Raw genomic sequence first — 21,872 nt, 5'->3', positions numbered from 1 at the left:
GTGATTCCATACAAATGCACAAGATTGCTATATATGCATCATCTAACAATATTGAAAATAGAGAGGGCTACCAGTTTAATACACAGATCTAACCAAAAATGGGTGCTTTCTTTACAGCTGCTGGATTCAGGACAATACTGTATTTTATCTGACCTGCGTTGGATATTTTGGAATCATGTTTCTCATGAATATTGCCATGTTTGTTGTGGTGATGATGCAAATATGTGGGAGAAATGGAAAACGGAGCAATCGGACTATGAGGGAAGAGATATTGAGGAACCTTCGTAGTGTTATTAGCTTGACCTTCCTACTAGGAATGACATGGGGCTTTGCTTTTTTTGCCTGGGGGCCACTGTATCTTCCTTTTATGTATCTCTTTTGTATTTTCAACTCATTGCAAGGTAAGTGGAATTCCATCTTGATTTTTTAAAAATAAAAATGAACAGTAATCTAGAGATGAAAGAACCTTTGCTATGTGATATGTTACATACTACCAACCAACATGTTCTTTTGTTTGTGTGTGTTCTCAAAATGTAATTCCCACTGGGTTCAATGGAATTCCTTTTCATGTAATTGAGCATGCAGTATGCATAGGACTGAACCCTAACAAAAGTATTGTGACATACGTTGCTTTATAAGATTTAAGTGTTAGCTATCTAAGTATAGAGCACAAGTCCCATAATCCCTAAGCATTTGCCATGCTGGCTGGCTTGAGAAATTTGAGTTGAATATTCAGAAGACCATAGGTTTCCTTAACCAATCATGAGTCCTTGTTTTTTTGTGTTCCAGCAAGCACACATCGACATATCTGATTAAAGACAGTCAAAACTGCAATATTTTAGCAGGGCATTTTAAAATGTAGGGTAATGTAGGGGATAAATCCAAAATTCCACTATTGGTGATTGGAGCATAAATGCCCTTCTCTTCCACCTACCATGATTCTACACCTCACAAAAAAATGGAGGTAGCACTTCCATTAATAGTTGTTTTGTTCAACATTGTAGTTTTGATGGTTTCTTTATCTGAAGCTACTTTACAGTTGAGAATGATGAAAGAGGAAACTTCGCACTCTTCCTTCATCCATTTTTATGTGAAATTCATCCCCTGAAGTTCAATATTTCAATTTGTGGAAAAAATATCTACGTAGAACAGGAGAAAAATATAAAGAAGCAACTGGAACGTCTTGCAGTACATTTCGTCTGTTCCTTCCTACCCTGAAAGTATATTTTCCCAGGGTCTTTTTACAAAGACATGTTAATATTAGTATTACATGTGGCTACAGTGTGCTGTGTTTTCTTCAGCCGTTGAGTAGTGGTTCCCAAATTTTGATCTTCCAAATTTTTTTTTACTTCAACTCCCAGAATTGCTGGTTAGCCAAACCAGCTGGAACATCAGGGACCTAAAGTTCAAAACATTTAGATAAACAACGTTTTCAAATCTCTGTTTAAATCTACCTCATCTCACAAAAGAGCAACTTCCTGAGAGATCCCTTATAGTTGAAAGGATTTTTAAAACATTATCTCTTATTATAGTTGTTTTGATCTTCTCCATTATTTCAGCATTGTTTCCTTTTGATTATTCACCTGTTCATACTACACTCTATTTCTTTAATTTAATCTATATCCATTTTTGAATATATGTTATCTTTCCTCTCGGTTCTACTGTAAAGGAATACTTCCATTATCTCAGGTTCAGCTTAAAGCAGACAAATAGTTTTTTAATGCTAAAAACCAGATCTGCAAAATTTGTTGCATTCAAATTAGCTATGGCTAAAATTATTCTTCAGAACTACTAGGAGGGTTATTTTTAATGGAGTTGCTTGCAGAGTGTTTGTGAGGAAAGATGGTGAAATCTGGGTTTGAATCCAAAATCCAATAGAATTATTAGATGATGTGCACTGGAAATCTAGTGATAGTTCCAAAACAAACACAACATTTACAGCTTTCCAAAGAATCCAGTACTCTTAGTAAGAAATGGGTTTCAAGTTTAGCAGATGGCATCTAGAAGCAGCATGTATTGGTCATTTAGTTAGAAGCCTTAAACTGGAAAAAATAATTACATATCTCTGTATTTTTAGTCATCTGTCAGGGGTACTTAATGCAATTTTCCTGCTTCTTGGCAGGGGGTTGGATTGGATGGCCCACGAAGTTTCTTTTAACTATGATTCTATGAGTGAATATATGAGCTGATGTAAAAAAAATCTACCAATATTTGTGTATATTCCTTAAACAAGTGTGCTGTCATGTCATGCTTGTCTAAAAGTCTAGCTCACCACCATAAGCTGTGACATTCTGCTACATGCCACTGTACCTGAGCCTTTTAATGGTGTGGCAGAGATCACATAGCATTTTCCATAGCAAATATATAGGTAAGACACCTGATGGAAAACACTCAAATCAGATACCATCCCATTAGTAATTTCAGTAATATATGTGTCTTAGTTTCATTTATGCAAGCAGTGTGAATCTTATTGTTGCTCTCAGTCAATGCCAGATCACTGTAGATGAGAAATGCCCTATTATGTTGTATAGTGTTGTTTATTTTCCTATAAATATGCCTATATTTTATTTTTACAACAAACAGAACTTAAGCATCATTTTGGGGAGAATAGTACAATGGGTCCTGGAGCAAATCACACCAAGATGGCTAAACTGAGATTGTAGTACTTTAGCCATATCACAAGAAGACAAGTCTCACTAGAAAGACAATAATGCTTGGTAAGGTAGAAGGCATGAGGAAAAGAGAAATACCACATTTCAGATTGGTTGACTCAGTTAAGGAAGCCATAGATCTTAGGTTTCTGGTTGATTATAGGGTGACCTAGAGGTCTCTCATTCCTAGAGTTACTATAAGTTGAAGTCAACATGACAACAGTTAACAAAATATGAAGTTGTAACATAACCACATCTTTCAATACTATAGTCCTTTGTCTCATAAATTGCATTCTCATAGCCCATTTAAAAAGTTTGTTTTAAATTCTAAAATTGCAGTTATATATTCTATATTTTGATAAATCCCTGCCTTTGCTACTTGTAATTTAATGATAACACTAATCATTTTCAGAAGGATCATCCTGTCAGCATCTTGGGATTTTTTTTTATATTGCAGTGAACCAGTGTAACTGCAAATATTAGGCTTTATTTCTCTGGCCTTTTTCATTGTAAAATCATGAATCTCTCCTCATGAATTTCTTCTACACAAGGTCACACACAAGGTGACTAGCAGTCTTAAGCATTATTGTTTCAATATAGAATTATTTTGGTTTTTGACATATGCTAGCTTGCTTTTTTCCAGTTTTTTGTCATAGTTCCCAGCAGTGTGCAAACCATCCCTTAAGTTATGCACATTTTGCTGAAAATTAATTGCAGCTATTTCTTGTAAATCTTGTATAACAATATATTTGGAGTAGCTCATACTCTTTTTTCCCCAAAAGACTTAAAGGAGTTTTTTTAGGTACAACATTTCATAAGAATGGTTTCAGAAAGATCTGTGGAATACTTGGGACATACACATGGGGAAATGTCTTCCTGTTCTCCAGACTTTGGTGTCACATATTTAGGACTGAATAGAATGGAAAACAAATGTTATTGGTTACTTTGAATCTGTGGTCTAGCACATAGAGGATGTTGCATTTAAAGCATTCTTTCTCAACAAAGACTCTGGTTCATTAAAGATTGTAGGACATGAATCCTCAGGCTCAGATGTCTCATACTGAAATGGTTTCCATTTCATTCTTTCCCTCCCCCTTGACAATTGTGCCAGAAATCCCATGCCTTCTGCTACAATATGTGTTTCCTGTAAACTCTGACTGATTTCTGAGTTGTTACGTATCTCCAATGATATCAACATTGAAAACTATCTTTCATTCAAGAGACTTACAAAATATTGTTTCTTTCTTGAAAAACCTTCATATCTAGAGATAGTCATAAAAAGGTACAAACATGAGTGTGAAGTTCTTTTCAATTAATTTTAAAAATTATGCTTCATGTATCAAGTTTAATTCAATATCATATTCCAATGCTTCAAGAATGTGTAGAAATATATGAATAAAACACAATTAAACAATCTGTAAATTAAAACATTAAAATATTATACACCTGTTAGGAAAACTACATAAAAACCCCTTAAGAAATTCAAATTTCCCAACACAGCCCGACCCTCATCAATTTGTAAAGGCCTAGTGAAACAGAAATGTTTTACTTTCTGTTATATTTTTTCACATGATATAGGGGCCTTTCAGTGTCTTTGCAAATTATAGGCATTTCTCACTATCTTCAGTTAGGGAGAAATAAATATTTTAAGCACTTTGAAACCAAGAAAAGAAATCACACATCACTTTGGTAGTAAAATTATCTTAATATTGAGGATTAATTATTGTTAAATGTATGTAGTTACATACATTTAACCAACATGCCAGCATAGGTAGACATACATGTACTCACATGTCTGTGGCAATTGAATTACCTGGTTATTCAACTGACATGGGCATGAGCTTATCCATGCCAGTGGAAGGTCTAAGCTCATTCTGAGTAAATCAAATTCAAAACAGGAAAGGCTTGCCTGCTACTCTTAATCTTACTTCAAACCTACACAATACATTATGGGTTAATATTCGTTATCCAAAACTCTAGATCTGGAAGTGTTTTGAATTTCTAGTTTTTTTAAAATTTTGGAATATCTGTATATGTATATATGTACATAATGAAAAATCTTGGAGATGGAACCATATGCACATATTATAAAAAAGATATTTTTATAATGTTGTGCATGAAACAAAGTTTAAGTACTGTAACACTTCTAAGCAGCGCGAACACTGGAAACCAACACGGAGGCCAATGAACAATCTAATATCTTTATTAAAGCAATAAAAATTCTAAACAAAAATAAGCAGAGTATATAGTCCAGCAGTTGACCTTTTAGAGAAGATCAAAATTAGTACAATATAATGAAGTTATATGTCCAGTATTCCAAAGTCTATAATCCAAATAACCGAAACACACTCAAACTCTTTGGAAGTTTGAGTGGGGAAAGAGCAAGGTTTCACAGGGAGATTCTTGAAGTAAAGTCCAGAACAAGGATTCAAGGCTAGGCAAGGTATTTCGTGGTGGATCTGAAATGCAGTCCAAACTTGACAAGGAGTGAAACGCAACTCCTGGTCTACTCGTGAGTAAGCACACCGGAGGGCCGCTTGGAAGCTCAGGAACAAGAGACAATGTTCTTCTATGAATAGTCACATTGACACCGCAATAGGGAAAGCTCAGTGCAGAACTTTTATGGAAGTTCAAGAACTCCCCCCAAGCAGGTATTTAACTCCCCAAATCTTCGCAGAGAACGGAGCTGTTTCAACATCGTACCAGATGCCTGCCTCCCCGAAACTTCCCAAGGGAAACGGTTTAGTCACAATCGTCTCTCTCCGCTAATCTCGTGCTTCGCCTTAAAAACTGCTTTTGGGAGCGATGTGTTTTGAGAAAAGCCTTCCTATCAAACACCAAGCTTTCCAGAGAAACAGGTTCTGTTTCAAGGGCGTCCCTAATTGGCTCTGGCACGAAAATGTCAACAGGAGACATCTGGAATGGAACAGAATCTTGCTGAGATGGAAAAAAGCCCAAATCCTCTTCAGTTTGATCCATGATGGTTGCGGGGTCATGGGGCAAAGGTCCCTGAGACATCACATGTACATTGAACCATCAGAAAGCACTATCTCAGCCGCCCATGTAGACAATAAGGGATAATCAACATATTGTAGTCTTTGTTTCTGCATGTCTGCAGTTTTTTTAAAAAAAAATGCCATGGTGTGGCTGGGCATTTGAAAATGTGAAACAAAAATACCCAGATACTTCAAATGGCATATTTAAGATCCAGATGCTACTTTTTGAAGATCCTTCAAAATACAAGCAAGCACTAAGTAACCATTTCTACTGTTTTACATTGGCTAAATCCATGTATTTTATGTAAAGCAGATCTGACCATTTTTGTAATTCAAGTTTTTGTCCCTTTTCAGGTTTATTTATATTTGTATTCCACTGTGCCATGAAAGAAAATGTACAGAAACAATGGAGACGGCATCTCTGTTGTGGTAGATTCAAACTGGCAGACAATTCAGGTAATCTGTATTATTATTATTTATTTCCTATACAGTAGAGTCTCACTTATCCAACACTCACTTATCAAACGTTCTGGATTATCCAACGCATTTTTGTAGTCAATGTTTTCAATATACCATGATATTTTGGTGCTAAATTCCTAAATACAGTAATTACTACATAGCATTACTGCATATTGAACTACTTTTTCTGCCAAATTTGTTGTATAACATGATGTTTTGGTGCTTCATTTGTAAAATCATAACCTAATTTGATGTTTAATAGACTTTTCCTTAATTCCTCCTTATTATCCAACATATTCGCTTATCCAACATTCTGCCGGCCCGTTTATGTTGGATAAGTGAGACTCTACTGTATTTATACCCCACTCTTCTCACCCTGAGGGGGACTCAGAGTGGTTTACAGATTGGCCACTTCAGTTGCCACAATGCAATGCAATGCAATGCAATGCAATGCAATGCAATGCAATGCAATGCAATACAATACAATACAATACAATACATACACACACACACACACATATACATACACACACTATAACACAAAAACTGTTAAAAACTGTTAAAATCATATACCTAAAACTGTGGTCGTCCTTCATATTGCTACATATCAGTTCTGTGTTGCACTGTTCATGAATGCCTGATCCCAGAGCCAGGTTTTAACTTTTTTTCTAAAGACAAGGAGGGAGGGGGCCAATCTAATATCACTGTGGCGGGCGTTCCATAGCCGAGGGGCCACTACTAAGAATACCCTGTGTCTCGTCCCCACCAATCGCGCTTGCAAAGGGGGTGGGACCAAATGCAGGGCCTTCCCGGCAGAGCTTAACACTCTATCTGGTTCATAGAGGGAGATACATTCGGACAGGTAAGTTTAAGGCTTTATGTGCTAAAGCCAGCACTTTGAATTGTGCCCAGTAGCAAACTGGCAGCCAGTGGAGCTGATGTAATGGGGGTTGTATGCTCCCTGTACGTCGTTCTGGTGAGAAATCTGGCTGCCACCCGTTGGACTACTTGGAGCTTCCAGACAGTCCTCAAAGGCTTCCCCACGTAGGGCACATTGCAGTAGTCTATTTGAGACAATGTACAACCACATATTGTTTTATGGAATTTAGCACTGTTTCAAATGGAGGGGTGCAGTTATACTTGCAAAAGTAACTGTGCCCCTCAACATAAAAATGCCTAGTTAGGGTTCATGATATATTCTGTCTTGTCTTGTTGGACCTGTTGTTTCCTTGCCTGTAAACTAATTTCAGTCTTGACCTCATTTCTGCTCCCCGCTTTTACTTTTTTTGGTTCCCATTCACACTACCATAACAATAGTGCTATACTGGATGCAGGTTGTCTATATCTGCTTCAGAAATGGACAATATTAAAAGGATGTGCTAAAATATTATCAAGTAGCTCTACATGGCAAGACATGTAGCTTAGAATATGTTGTTTTTATCCTCATCCCATTCTGGGAACTCAGTGGTCATGTTCCCAAGATTTCTATGGAACTAAAAACAAATTGCTATTAAATGTCTTTCAAAAAGTAGATTTTGTAGAAGTTCCTATATATACATGAATAATGAACCTGACCCACTCAACCTGCATATTGCATTTATTTGTGACAGTGCAGGAAAGCCTTGAATGTTATATACAAGTGTTGTCAAGAGAAGTGCCAGCACTGCATGTTTCCTATATACGAGGGCTATCCAGAAAGTACATGACGTTTTGGAATTAAAAAAGAACAAAATATAGGATAAACCACTTACGATATGCAGTTGAAAGCCACACTGAAATAGTACATTTCAACATAGTTCTCATTCAGATTTAGGTACTTATCACAGTGAGGAATGACTTTGGAAGTTTCATAGCCTCAACACTTTCCCGCCGCTGAGACTCAGCTCTTGCTTCTTTAGCAAAGGGATCTGAAGAAGACAGACTTCCTGCCAGCCGATCCTGGTTGCTTGCAAAACCTGGGCCGATTGCAACCTAGCCGATCCTGCCTGCTTCTCCTTGGGAGCTGCTCTCCTCCAGTCCGCTTTCCGGAGCTTGCTTGCTTCCCTTTGCATTCATTGTTCAGCCTGGCTGAGTTTCAGCGTTGCAATAACGCTGGTCTCAGCGGCGGGAAAGTGTTGAGGCTATGAAACTTCCAAAGTCATTCCTCACTGTGATAAGTGTCTAAATCTGAATGAGAACTATGTTGAAATGTACTATTTCAGTGTGGCTTTCAACTGCATATCGTAAGTGGTTTATCCTATATTTTGTTCTTTTTTAATTCCAAAACGTCATGTACTTTCTGGATAGCCCTCGTACATTTGTGTAAGACTTGATCATGGACATAGCCTCATACTCCCATTATCACCGAGAAGATTCACAAGTTTCATGTGTGTCATGTTAAGCAGTAATAAGTATAGAAGTGGTGCAAGCACCTCTTGGTTTACTATATCTTTTCTTGTAAAATAATAATGCAGTAACTGGCAGCTTCTTTTTGCATTTTCCAGACTGGAGTAAAACAGCAACTAATATCATTAAAAAGAGTTCAGACAACTTGGGGAAATCCTTGTCTTCCAGTTCAATTGGTTCTAATTCAACCTATTTGACTTCCAAATCAAAGTCCACATGCAATACTTTCCTTAAAAGGAACAGTCATTCTGGTAAGTCTTTTCTTCAATATAAAAGCATGACATCTAAAATGCAAAAAATCAACTTGTAATAATTTGGTTTACACTAGCTAGGATCCTCCTCCATACTCTGAAAAAATGGTTTAGTTGTGAGGTATCACTGAACCCTAGAGAACTCTCCCAGATTGAATAGAGACCAATAATATTTGAGGGAATTCTTCACCAGAAGCCCCTGACATGATATGCATGTAATCAGAAGTTCATTCAGTATTTTATGATATTTTTTATCTTTCACTTCCAAGAACCAATGAATAACTAAACCTAAAATATGACTCCTGGATTTTTAGTTATCACTTTGTGGCTAATATATGACTCATGGTTATTTTGCGTTACACACTCGTGTGGTCTGCCAGAGTTCTTGATATATTACTGGTTCACATTAATTGCAGCTCGTGTGTCCCAGAGGGCTAACTAAAGTGTGTGTGAGATGGTGGTGTTTATTTTTTACTAGACTATAGATCAGTAGTTCCCAAACTTATTTGGCCTACCGCCCCCTTTCCAGAAAAAATACTACCCAGTGCCCCCTGGAAAGGTGGGTGTGGCTTAGAGGGGTGGGCATGGCTCCTGCTCAAGAGGGCGGGGATGACCCTCTCCCCTAGTCCAAGATGCAGGGCTGCGAGAGGAGGTGGGCGGGGCCACAAATGGGTGGCCAGGAGTGGGACGGGCGGAGTTACGAGCTATGAGGCAGGGTTGAGCTTCTATCGCTGTCCTGTGGCGCCTGCCAGGACACAGGAGATGGGGTTAGAGGAAGGGGCGGGGCCTCTTCCTAAGTGCCTGATGGGGCTGGACCTCTATACCCCACCCCTGTGTTCTAACAAGCACCTCAGGGGAGGTATACAGAGGCTTAGCCCTGTCTTGCGCTCTTGGGAAGCGGCCCCACCCCTAGCCCTGCCCTTTAGTCCTAAAAGGCCTCTCAGGAGAGGTATAGAGGCTCAGCCCTGTCTCAGACTCTTGGAAGGAGGCCCTGCCCCTTCCCTAGTTCTGCCCTCTGTGTCCCAATAAGCGCCTCAGGAGAGGTATATATTCTCAGCCCTGTCTTGGGCTCTTGGGAAGAAGCCACACCCACTCATCTAGCTCCGCCCCCTGTGTGTCCTAACAGGCGCCTCAGGTGCTCAGCCCTGTCTCCGGAACTTGGAAGAGGCCCCGCTCCTCCCCTGGCCCCGCCTCCGTGTCCTAATAGGTGCCATCACTGCCCCCCTGGATCGCTGGAGCGCCTACTGGGGGGGGGGGCGGGCGGTAGCGCCCACTTTGGGAATCACTGCTATAGACTATCCTTTATCATTGTGTGTGACACAAGGAACAAGTTCTTCTTGTTTTATAACTTATAATAATGATCTCATTATTATGTGTAACTTTCAAAATATGCTCTTTTTTAGAATATTTTTTTTCCTTCTATCTGAAGCTAGTTAGAATCTGTTTGATGATTATCTTTATACCTCTAGTCTATTCAAAATGTTATTTCAAGCTAATGTTTAACCATGTTTTTCATAATTGATGTAGTTGGTGTGTCACTATAGCACTTGTTAAAATAACTGTGGCTCTCTGGAATTAACTCAGACACTCATATATTTATGGCATAGATAATGTCTTCTAAGAACATTTCCTCATCACTGGTGGAATATCCAAGGTAAAGTGTCTATCACTTTGGCTGAATGCATGGTGTCCAAACATTATCATGACAAAACTTGCATGAAGATGCAATTGGCACAATCATACATACTGCTTCATTTTATGCTAAGCCACTTTCTCTGTCATTTATTCTGACTGACTATGATTCACTGCTCAAGAATACTTCAGATTCTGATTGGCCATCAAATGCATGAAAATTAAATATCCAGGCTAATTTCAGGTGGTGGAAAAAGCGTTCATATCATTCCTGTTCTATAAATTATGCAAGCATGCAGCAAGGCAGGAGGTGGCTTTTGCTTGTAATTTTGCTATGTGAAGTTCTCCCAAGGGACTTATTGTTCTAAATGTTTTGCTATGGATAAACCAATATTACTATAATGTTTTCATTGATTTCTCAATACTTTTCCTCACTGTGTGCAAAGCACTTTAGTTGATTACAAAAGGGGGGAAATACTCTTTAATTATACAATTGATGTATTAATAACTTCTTTTTTTAAAATAACAGAACAAAACACCAAACCATTCATTTTTCAGTACCATTTTTAAAAAAATATTTGAAGTGAGTTTTTGAACTAAATAAGGATTGGAACTAAATATAACTCATATTTTCTTTGCCAGTTTAACACGGTTAGAATTAGTCCAGTTCACCTTGATTAGGAAACCTAATGACACCCTTCTGAAAGCTCATTGTAGGCAATCTGTACAGTTTTGATGTATTTATGCACATGAATTAAACATCAAGCAGTGCTGTGGTTGCAAAAATGATAGCGTGTCTTGAGCATTCACTTCTTTCATTAAACGTCATGAATAGTTTCCCTTGTTTTCTCTAGATTCATAAAGGCTCACATAAGTAAACATATTTATTTAGTAAACATAACTTGCTCGATATATGACATTAATAAGATGTTATTATCAAGTCATTAAGTCTGTGCTAAAGGATCTTGCCATATCTAAATGTTTGCACAGTACAAAAGGGTTGCCTGAGTCATCTTTGCATATATTCATCTGCCTTTTCAAAAAAAAAATCTGATATGTTTTAGCTTGTTTGTGCTTTCTTTTGTGAAACTAAACAGAAACATTCTGTGCAATCTTTATTTATTTTCACCTGTACATCAAAAACAATATCTGTTTCCAGTCTTTCTTTGTTACATTTACTCTCCATTATCATAAATGCTTTTGAAAAATCCATTCTCTTTTTGTTCATACTACTGACTTCTTATTTTAAATTTTATAAAAGTTTTTACTTCTCCTACCAAGCAGAATGGTAGATATTTTATTTTCAAACAGGACTTAATTTTTTTAAAGAATCAAATATTGCAGAAGTCTTTAGCTAGATCATTGGGAAATAATCAAAGGCAAAGTAAGATCTTAATTGCTAAATGTTAATAAATAAATGTTAATAAATATACTATGTATACTTGAGGATATGATAGCTCATTGCTTGAGCTCCACCTAATGGTTGTACTAAGGTGAGTATGACTGTTTACTGAAATACATTCTCATCTGTTTGAATCATAATGATATTTCATAATGATATTTCATAAACAAGTAGATCAAAGACCAAGAATCAAAGACATTCATTTGAGATTCTCTGTTATGTGTTCAGTATCTCTAGTTAATTTCAGCTGAAAAGTGAGGTGGAACCTACTGGGAAGGGGTGACAGCTCTTCATTGAGCTTCTACAGCAAGCCTCTTCAACCTCCGGCCATCCAGGTGTTTGGGCCTCCAACTTGGAAAGGCCTTAGCCAGCTTGTTCAATGGTCTGGAATTCCGGAAGCTGAAGTCCAAAACACCTGGAGGGCCACAGATTGAAAAGGCCCATTCTACAATCTTCATCTTAAATGAGATAACATATGGACAGATTTTTGGACTTTTTTTTCTGAATCTCCAAATTATTATGCAATTTATCCCATTGAAGTATTCTGGAGAACACTAAAATCTAACAGATTTATGTCATATGAATGATCTTAGGAAGCCTAGAACAGAACTCTAAATTTTGCTTCTACCAATGAATCTCTCATCCTTTTTAGCTTTTAATTGCACATATTAACTGATACTTAAATAAAGCAATCACGTGAGGTATGTTTATATTTATATTGTTCTAATCTGGTTCTGTGATGTCATCAATTAGCTAAGTACAAAGATTTGCCATCATCATGATATTTATAACATATTCATGGTTCAAAGAACCGGAAAAGGGTAATAGAATACCAGCTGAGTGTATTGGAACACCAGTGAACAGACATGACAACCATAAAGAATTTTGGGAATATTTTGTTCACAAACATGTTTGTGAACCTGTTCAATAGTCATAGTAATTTTGAAACTATGCATCTAGTGTCAGTTACCATACAAGTCAATGTGAGAATGATGAGCAAAGCTGACTTTCACAGTCTGCAAGATCAAGTAACTTAATGTACTGAACAGTGTGACACAAAGTCAGACTATTGAAAATTATCTGACTTTTGATTATTATCCTTAATAATAAAAAAAGAAGAAGATACCTTTAACATACAGTATATATGATAATGAGTACTAACAGTTAGCCAGTAAACTCTTTAAAATGCTGACTTCTTTTTTCCTTTTTCTTAGACAATGTTTTCCTTGACAAGGCATCACCAAAATACATTCAAGTGGACACAGAGCAGAGTTCAATTATACCAGTTCATCAGGTTATTGACAAAGTCAAGGGGTACTACAATACACATTCAGACAACTTCTATAGAAACATTATCATGTCAGACTCCTTGAGCCACAGCACAAAATTCTAACTTTCCGGACATCTGGAAAAATAAAATTCAACAAGCAGCATGGGGATTCAGAAGGATGAATGACAACATGAATACTACCAAAGTCTTCTGCTTTACCTTGCTTTGTCAACACTTATTTAGCAAGTTCCTCTCAGAAAGGTTCTCCTTACACCTATTTCCTTTTGGAAAATCAGAACATCTAATTAATTTTCTCCAGTTATGTACACACTATTGATGCTGACATTTCTCCATCTGGACAGTTGTCTAATCTATTTTCTGTCTTTGTGTGGTCATCTTATTTGTATTAAAAAGGTCCTAAGAACCCAGACTAAAGCTTCTGGAGGAAGACTTTAAGCATATTATCAAGATGTTTGTAGAAGCAAACTATAAACATACAATCAATATATTTCTTTTTTTAGGATATGTTTTTTTTCTGTTATGTCTTCACCTAAAAGGATAATGAATGTGCTTCTGTGATGTACAATGCATGGGTTTCTCAACAGAGTCATCCTGCCAGCAACATGTTGGCAAAATGACTCTTCCTTTGCTTTGGAGCTCAGACAAAGTCCCCAACTCCATGAAGGATTTAAAGTACTGCAGGGAGAGAAGAGGAAAGAGAAGTTCCAACCCATGAGACATAAGTCTCCTTGTATAATTTTGGATGGAACCCTTGGGGTATTCCAAGTTGCCTTTTCACAGTCAAGGGAAAGGGCCTTATTATCACAAAATGTTTGGGTACACAGAGCAAAACTATCTTCAGATAAAATCACCTTAATTTTGCTTGCAAAGTCTGGGCCATATTTATAACTTTGTGAATGGAAGTATCTAAGACTTCATTCTAGATTCTAAGTGAATAGAGGAGGATGAAAAGAATGTTTCTGTAGCTGTATAAATGCTTGAGGATGAATTTAGTGTTAGTAAAAGTCTGCATAATCCTGGGCCATGGGAATTGGCTCGATAGATTACGTTGCCTTTCCTAAAGTCTATTTTTCAGCAAGATCTGAAGTATTATAAGCCTTCATTGACTGACTATAGTAGATAAAAGGGTAACAATTTACTTCATCAAAAACTTAAATATATGAAAGTGTAAGATTTTAATATGAATAGGGGCTTCCCATTGAATCCAACATGAGCCATTCTGTATACATCTGGCCTTTCTAAAAATGCTTCTTAGTTGTTGAGTGAACGGAGGACTTGAGATCATTGTTTGTTCATAACGTTGCATACAGAATAGATGATTAATCTGCACATTTATGGATTAGTAACATAAAAAGCTACCTTAAAAAGTCAAGTCATTGCTCCATCTAGACCAGTGTTGTTAACTCTTGACTGGCAGTGGTTCTGCAGGGTTTCAGGGAGGATTCTTTTCTTTCCTTACCTGGAGATCCTATGGCTTTAGCATGCCTCTTTAGACTCACTAAAAACAGTGTGCGTCATCTTCACATGGAGAATATATTGTAATGTTTACTGTATATACATACATCATATTTTTCACTTGAATGAAATCTTTAGTTAAAAATAATTTCCCAGGTCAAAAAATAGAACTAAAATGCAAAATAGTGTTTGCCACTACTCAGTTCTTCATGCTTGCTTACTTGTCTGCCTCTCCAAAGGTTTGCAATACACTGTTGTACAGTAACTCAAAAATAAGTCCTTTTGAATGCTATGGGGTTTGCTCAGAGGTCAGTTTGTATAGATTGGACAGCCATGTTTTAATCACCTATTATAAACTTCTGCAATATAATCTACTGTTATTACCTCTATGTTGATGTCTGTAATGGACTGTTCAAGATTTTTATAGTTCATCACAAACACTTTTGTTCTGCATCACCCATTTTTAAAAGGACTTAGTTATGTATGTATTCCAATTAAATTGTCATGTCACTTGAATTGCAAACTGTTTAGTGTCTATTCAAAATCAAACTGATCCTAAACCAAGTACTTCATTTCACATGAGCTGTGGATCAGACTGTGAATTATATGATTTCTGATTACATTAAATTAAGACAGAATCTAATGGAGTTAACAACTCCATTAACAACTGAAGAACTATTTGTATGGAAACATTGACAAGTTTTGCATATGATTATCTCCTTTCTTACTAGTTTTCAGAAAATATTTTGGTGTGACATTTGATGGGAGACAGAAGGGATTGTTTTTGAATAATTATAAGTTAATAAAAATAAACAGTTAAATCAAAGCTAAAAAGTAGAATTTTACCAAGTCAATCCCAGCTACTGTGTGATGATTCAATTATTCCCTATATTTTCACTAAAATATTCTTTGCTTTTACTACCATGTAGTAATCCTAAACTATTTTAAATATGCATTTTCCAGTGGTTTTTATGCCCTTTTCCTGGGTAAATCTTTGGCCTTCTTGTTGGCATAGCATCACCTCCCTTGTATATATTTATTTATTTTTGAGGTTTAAAATATGTCAACATAGTGTTAGCTGCATATTGGCTATCCTTGTGATTATATGCATCTGTTTCACAATAAGAGAGGTAGAAAAATCATCTCAAATATATATATTTATATTTTACTTTCTATGAGAAAAATGTATTGCCTTTGATATTGTTTAGCAGCATGAGTGGAAAACTGATGTAATTTCAAATGCTAGCTGTTATGGACTAGTGTGGTGGATTTAGAGGCTGACCAAAGCAGAAATACTCTCAAGTGTTTTAGTTGTTAGTATGCCAAATAATTAAATTTTAAAAAAATTGTGAGCGGCTTTGTTTATCTGTTTCTTTGCTGTGCATGAGCAGCAAAATCATCTGGTAGAATGCCAGGGAATAAATCTTCAATGTCTGTATAAAGCTGCTTTGTCAGAACTATGGGAAGAAAGATGCTAGAGTAAACCTAGGCTGGGAAATAATGCATTTGTAAGAGTTAGTTTTCTTTGGCAGCAGTAGTTCAATATTATCCACTCATTCAGGAGCCCTAGTTGTACACAATCCATGTTGGCATTGGGGAATGAAAGGGCAAGATACTTCCTCAGTAATAACAACATCAGTCCAGTCAACCTATTGTCTGGTCTCATTGCACCCCGGGCCCTGACTTTAGAGCGAAATTGGCTGTGATGTTTGGCCTTTTTGAGGTGGAAGTCAAGAGCAGAATGAAAGGAAACCTGTTGAGGTCCAGTCACACTGCACAATTTCAGCACCATGATTCCATTTTTACTGCCATGACAAAAATCCTGAAATTTGGAGTTTAGAGAGTGGTCTTTAGAATTCTCCTCCAGATAGCTTCCATGGCTCACTAGACGCCAAACCCTAGGAATCCATAGGATGGAACCATGACAGTTAAAGTGGGATCATCATGCTATAACAATGTAATCTGAAAGGACCCTAGTCTCTTCCAGGGTCTTCAGTTCGGGTTCTGGTCCAGATGTCAACATATCAGCAAATTTTGTTCATTTCATTACTACACACATGTATGTTAAACAAAGTTAAACAAAAGCTAAAATTATTAAAGAAAAGAGCAGTGGTATAATCTACATGTCAATGAGAATGTGTTGGTGAAACACCTCTAAATATTAATACTTCTCCCCATGCTTCTCCAAAACCTTTGAGACCATTTTAGCTTTGTCACCACTAGTACAACCCGGCAAAGCCAAAACCCACCCAAAGCGCTGAGCTGCTGAACTTGCGGACCAAAAGGTCCCAGGTTCAAATCCCGGGAGCGGAATGAGCGCCCGCTGTTAGCCCCAGCTCCTTCCAACCTAGCAGTTCGAAAACATGCAAATGTGAGTACATCAATAGGTACCTCTCTGGTGGGAAGGTAACAGCGCTCCATGCAGTCATGCCGGCCACATGACCTGGAGGTGTTTATGGACAACACCAGCTCTTCGGCTTAGAAATGGAGATGAGCACCAACCCTCAGAGTCGATCACGACTAGACTTAACGTCAGGGGAAACGTTTACCTTTTTATGGGCTTTATGCACCGAATTGCAAATTGTGGATTTCTGACATAACAGTAGTAAATATAATTTCAGTGACAATATTACTTCTATAGTTTCTGTGTGTGTGATAAATATATATTTATAAAATGTTAGTATGAACTTGAAATATTCATTAATTGGTTAGAATTAAAGACATCACTTATCATAGATGAACTGCATTATATCTCAAATTTTCAAACTGTAAGATGCAACTCTGCATGATAGCACTGATTGTTGCAACTTGTTCCACTATTATCCACATCAAACAAACCTGATATATACAAATGGATCTATCTATTACTGCAAATAGTAGTGGTTACTTGGAGTTAGTTTCAAACAGCTGGCATTCAGTGGAGGTTCCTGTTGGTTAAAAATGAATAAAATGGCCTTTTTTTTTCCCTAAAGACGATTTAGTCTACCTTGCCACAGAAAGATCACAGAATCCTAGAGTCAGAAAGGATTCATTGAAACAACAAGTCCAACCTCTTGCTCAACACAGATCAGTTAGAGCAGTAGTTCTCAACCTTTGGGTCCCCGGGTGTTTTGGCTTACAACTCCCAGAAATCCCAGCCAGTTAACCAGCTGTTGGGAATTCTGAGTTGAAGGCCAAAACATGGGGACCCACAGGTTGAGAACCACTGAGTTAGAGTATCAATCTGAAGCCTCTTTTTGGAGACCTCCAACTCCACCATCTCTCTAAGTAATCAGTTCAATTATCAAACAGCACTTACTAGCAAAACGTTCCATCTAATGTTCAATAGAAATCTACCCCTGCATAACTTTAAAAACCATTAGACCCAGTTCTACTCTCTGAGGCATCAGAGAATATGCCTGCACTCTCCTCTTTGTGACAGCCCTTGAAGTAGTTAAAAAGTATGATGGTGCCATCCTCCCCTCACTAAGCTGAACATGCACAAATCCCGCACATTTTCCTCCTATTTTCTTCTCCTTGTCTTTTATCATCCTTGTTGCCCTTCTCTGTTGCCAACTTGTCGAATTGCCTCTATGTAAGCCGCCTTGAGTCCCCTGGCGGGTAGAGAAAGGCAGGGGATAAATAAATAAATAAGTAAATAAATCGTCCTAAACTGAGATTCCCAGAACTAAACACAGTATTCCAGATGATTTCTAACTAATGTAGAATGTAGTGGGACTATTATTTCTCTTGTCTTGGAAACCATAATTCTGTTCATGCAGACTAAAATATTTCCCTTCTTTACTGCAATATCATACTGCTGGGATATCAGGAACCAATGCCCACAAATAGTCAAGTGTAATATGAACCCTGCTTCACAGGGTACATATCTAGGTTTGTTGCTTATGGCAAAGACATCAGTGGTTGAGGAGACAAAATACTGATGGGGCCTGGTGGCTCAATAATGGATCAGTTTTCATTTGTTAGAACACAGCTCCCATAACATTTAATCCATACTTTGAGTTCCAAAAACACTCAATCTTTCTCTTTTGATTCGGGTTGTATATTCCCCAGATATCATAAAATTGAGATTCAATCCCCTGCAATGTCATAAATCGAAGCAATCCTCCCGCAATCGTAAACACTTTTGAAATTTAGCAATAAAATCCAGGTATATTAGTAGGATATATTCCTATATAAATGTGTTTTCAGGTAAGCACTGAAATTTTAGGGATCAAAATGGTTAACTGCTGGGGAAATTGCAAATAGATATATGATTAAGTAGAAAATTCTAGAAACAAATTGTAGAGGATGTTATATTCTTAATCATGTTTGTGCTTCTTTGTTCACCAAGAAATGGACTGAATATGGACTGAACTGATCAAGTAAATAGATTTCTACTTTGCTACATTGTTATGTGCCAACAGCATGGCTAAGGCCACTTCTTCACAGCTGTATAATAACCATATTATCTGCCTTGAACTGGATTATATGGCATTGTAGACTCAAATCTAGTTCAACGCAGATAATCTGGATTTTCTGCTTCAATATTCTGGATTATATGGCAGTGTAGAAGGGCCCTAAGTCTCCTCAGCACTTTCTGCAGATTAAGGAGAAAAACACTTCTTATTTAAATAGCCTTCAAACAGCCTTAAATGTGCATTTCACCTCGACTGGAAACCTTGACATTTGACCATTCCAGATACTAAGTTTAGCAGCATTGGGAAATGTACTCCTTCCCACCTTCCTCACTTGTTTCCAGAATTGTGGTGCAGTGATCTAAGAAATAGGCTATGTGTGAGCATTCCTGCATTGCAGTAGTTCCCAGCATGTTTCTCTTAGAATAAAAATAGGAATCATGTCAAAGCACAGTTAACTGTCTAACTTACCACTAGTCAGCAGAGGGCAGTAGTGTATCATTGTTTGCAAGACACTGGACCATTGAAGAAAATATATTTCCTTGTGTTTAATTATAGATATAGTTGTTAACAGGAAGATTCAGATTGTAATCTCATTATTTAACAAAGGCACACCTTGACATAAAGTGATTTTCAATCCTGGGCAATTATGTGGGATCTGTCTATATGAGTTTGAATATCAAGCCTTGGATGATAATGTATGTATTGGTATTTTCTGGAGTACAGATAGAAAATGAAGGGAGAATCTTTCAGCCATGGGATAAACTGAACTTCAATGCTGAAATAGCAGGCAAGCATGCTAGCAAATCAAACACCAACTCAGCTGTCATAGCTTGTTCCACTTCATTGCCAGCTCCACACCCCCAATGTAGCCGTTCCTTGAATATTTTTAAAGCGTGCAGAATGAATGTTCCTATCCCACCATCTCTGATTTATTTATTTTTAGAGAAAATATGCAAAATTATCCCAGGGATGGGGAAGGTGGTTGTGCTCAACTTTCCAATTCTACATAACTATTTGATGTTTCAAAGTATTAGAATTTGCTGTCCAGTTACAGGAATAATGAGACCAGACACAAGCAGGTATTGAAATAAATAATGGCAACATTATTAATTGTTACCTATTGAATTATTTTTTGGTGATGAGCAAAAAGTGGGGAGCAACCTGGTGTGGGAGAAGCATGCGTAGTAGATAGCACCCAGACCACCATGGGCAAAAACACCATAGCTCCCAAGAGGTATCCCTGAAACTCAGGGTCACTCCCAGGTCACCTATAAACTGGAAGGCTGACCAGAGGATATAAGCCTTCAAGCCACTTGGCCCCTGGAAAGGTCAAAGACCCAGGGCCCTTCCACACAGCCCTATATCCAAAAATATCAAGGCAGAAAATCCCACATTCTCTGAGTGTGGACTCAGATAACCCAGTTCAAAGTAGATATTGTGGGATTTTCCGCCTTGATATTCTGGGATATAGGGTTGTGTGGAAGGACCCCCAGAGACCAGCCTCAAGGACAGTAGATTTTAAACAATATTTAGAATGCTTGTTTAACAGGGAAGTTCAAAATTTCCATCCTTCATCAAAGTGTACCAGACGGTGCTTCCTGACTCATATCACCCCTGAACACCAGTGACAGATAGGAGCAAGCATCTGCTTAGTCCTTATGCCTCTCTAAACCTACTAAGATGATTTTTGTCCCTTTTGTAAATCAACAAAATACTGTTCATTTCCCTATCAACACTCCCACAGTATCACCTTTGTTTCAAAGACAGAATCAAGTATATTGTAATAACACTGGGGGATCTTTGTATTTTAAACATACACTGAGAATGGAAAAGTGTCTAAACTGACCAAAAGCTATATGTGGAGCCTGCCAGTTTTTAGAGCCCTTGTAATTCCCAGCAAAGCCCTATCCAGTTCAGCTCCATTTTTCACAATGGGAAATGAAATGATGATGGGAGTTAGACAAGAAGGGAAGATTTTTAAAAGTTGTTTCCCAATAACTACAATTAAATACAGTTTTTTTCATGTCAGGAGCGACTTGAGAAACTACAAGTCGCTTCTGGTGTGAGAGAATTGGCCATCTGCAAGGACGTTGCTCAGGGGATGCCCAGATGTTTTTGATGTTTTGCCCCGGTGGCGAAGTGTGTTAAAGCACTGAGCTACTGAACTTGCAGACTGAAAGGTCCCAGGTTCAAATCCTGGGAGCGGAATGAGCGCCCGCTGTTAGCTCCAGCTTCTGCCAACCTAGCAGTTCAAAAACATGCAAATGTGAGTAGATCAATAGGTACCGCTCTGGTGGGAAGGTAACGGTGCTCCATGCAGTCATGCCGGCCACATGACCTTGTAGGTGTCTACAGACACTGCCGGCTCTTCGGCTTAAAAATGGAGATGAGCACCAACCCCCAGAGTCAGAAACTTTTACCTTTACCTTACCATCCTTGTGGGAGGCTTCTCTCATGTCCCCGCATGGAGCTGGAGCTGATAGAGGTAACTCATCCACGCTCTACCCGGGTTGGATTTGAACCTGGCAGCCTTCAGGTCAGCAAGCCAACCTTCAAGTCACAAGGCTTTAACCCACTATGCCATTGGGGGCTCCATTAAATACAGTTGGGGGCAGGACCGGCCCGAGGAAATTCAAAGGGGTACGCAAATTTTCTTTTGCGCCCCCTCCCCTGCGCCGCAGGAGGCGTGGCCAGGACTGGCCCTGCCCCCCGCACCCTAACCCCGCCTCCAACACCGGGCGGCCACGCCTCCCGCAGCGCGGGCGGCGTGGGAGGCGGGGCCAGGGTGCGCGGCGTGGGAGGCGGGGCCAAACGTGGCCCCGCCTCCTGCGGGGTGCGCCCTGGCGCAGCCAAGCTGCGGCAGGAGTTCTTCCAGGCCGCAGCCTGAAAGGACTCCTGCTGCAGCGGGCGCGTGCCGTGGGAGGCGTGGCTGGTCCTGCCTCCCGCGGGG

General features: G+C 38.4%; 1 protein-coding gene across 8 annotated transcripts in view; it reads left to right on the top strand.

Annotated features, from left to right (window-relative positions):
- adgrg6 (adhesion G protein-coupled receptor G6) overlaps positions 1-15,874 on the top strand; it is a 124,612-nt gene extending 108,738 nt beyond the window's left edge. For 7 of the 8 annotated variants that reach the window (XM_062977947.1, XM_016998380.2, XM_016998378.2 and 4 more), the window contains 4 exons: positions 118-401; positions 6,002-6,103; positions 8,590-8,742; positions 12,991-15,874. In XM_062977947.1, the coding sequence (XP_062834017.1) occupies positions 118-401; positions 6,002-6,103; positions 8,590-8,742; positions 12,991-13,169 (718 nt within the window). In that variant the 3' untranslated portion in view covers positions 13,170-15,874. Of the gene's footprint in view, positions 1-117; positions 402-6,001; positions 6,104-8,589; positions 8,743-10,349; positions 10,397-12,990 lie in introns of all 8 variants that reach the window. The other variant, XM_062977953.1, reaches the window with a different exon arrangement.
- Positions 15,875-21,872: the final 5,998 nt, after the last annotated feature.

The sequence above is a fragment of the Anolis carolinensis genome, chromosome 1 (genome assembly GCF_035594765.1).
Source record: "Anolis carolinensis isolate JA03-04 chromosome 1, rAnoCar3.1.pri, whole genome shotgun sequence".
NCBI classification, from domain to species: domain Eukaryota; kingdom Metazoa; phylum Chordata; class Lepidosauria; order Squamata; family Dactyloidae; genus Anolis; species Anolis carolinensis.
The sequence above is the reverse complement of the archived record's forward strand: the minus strand, read 5'-3'. Positions and strand labels throughout refer to the sequence as shown.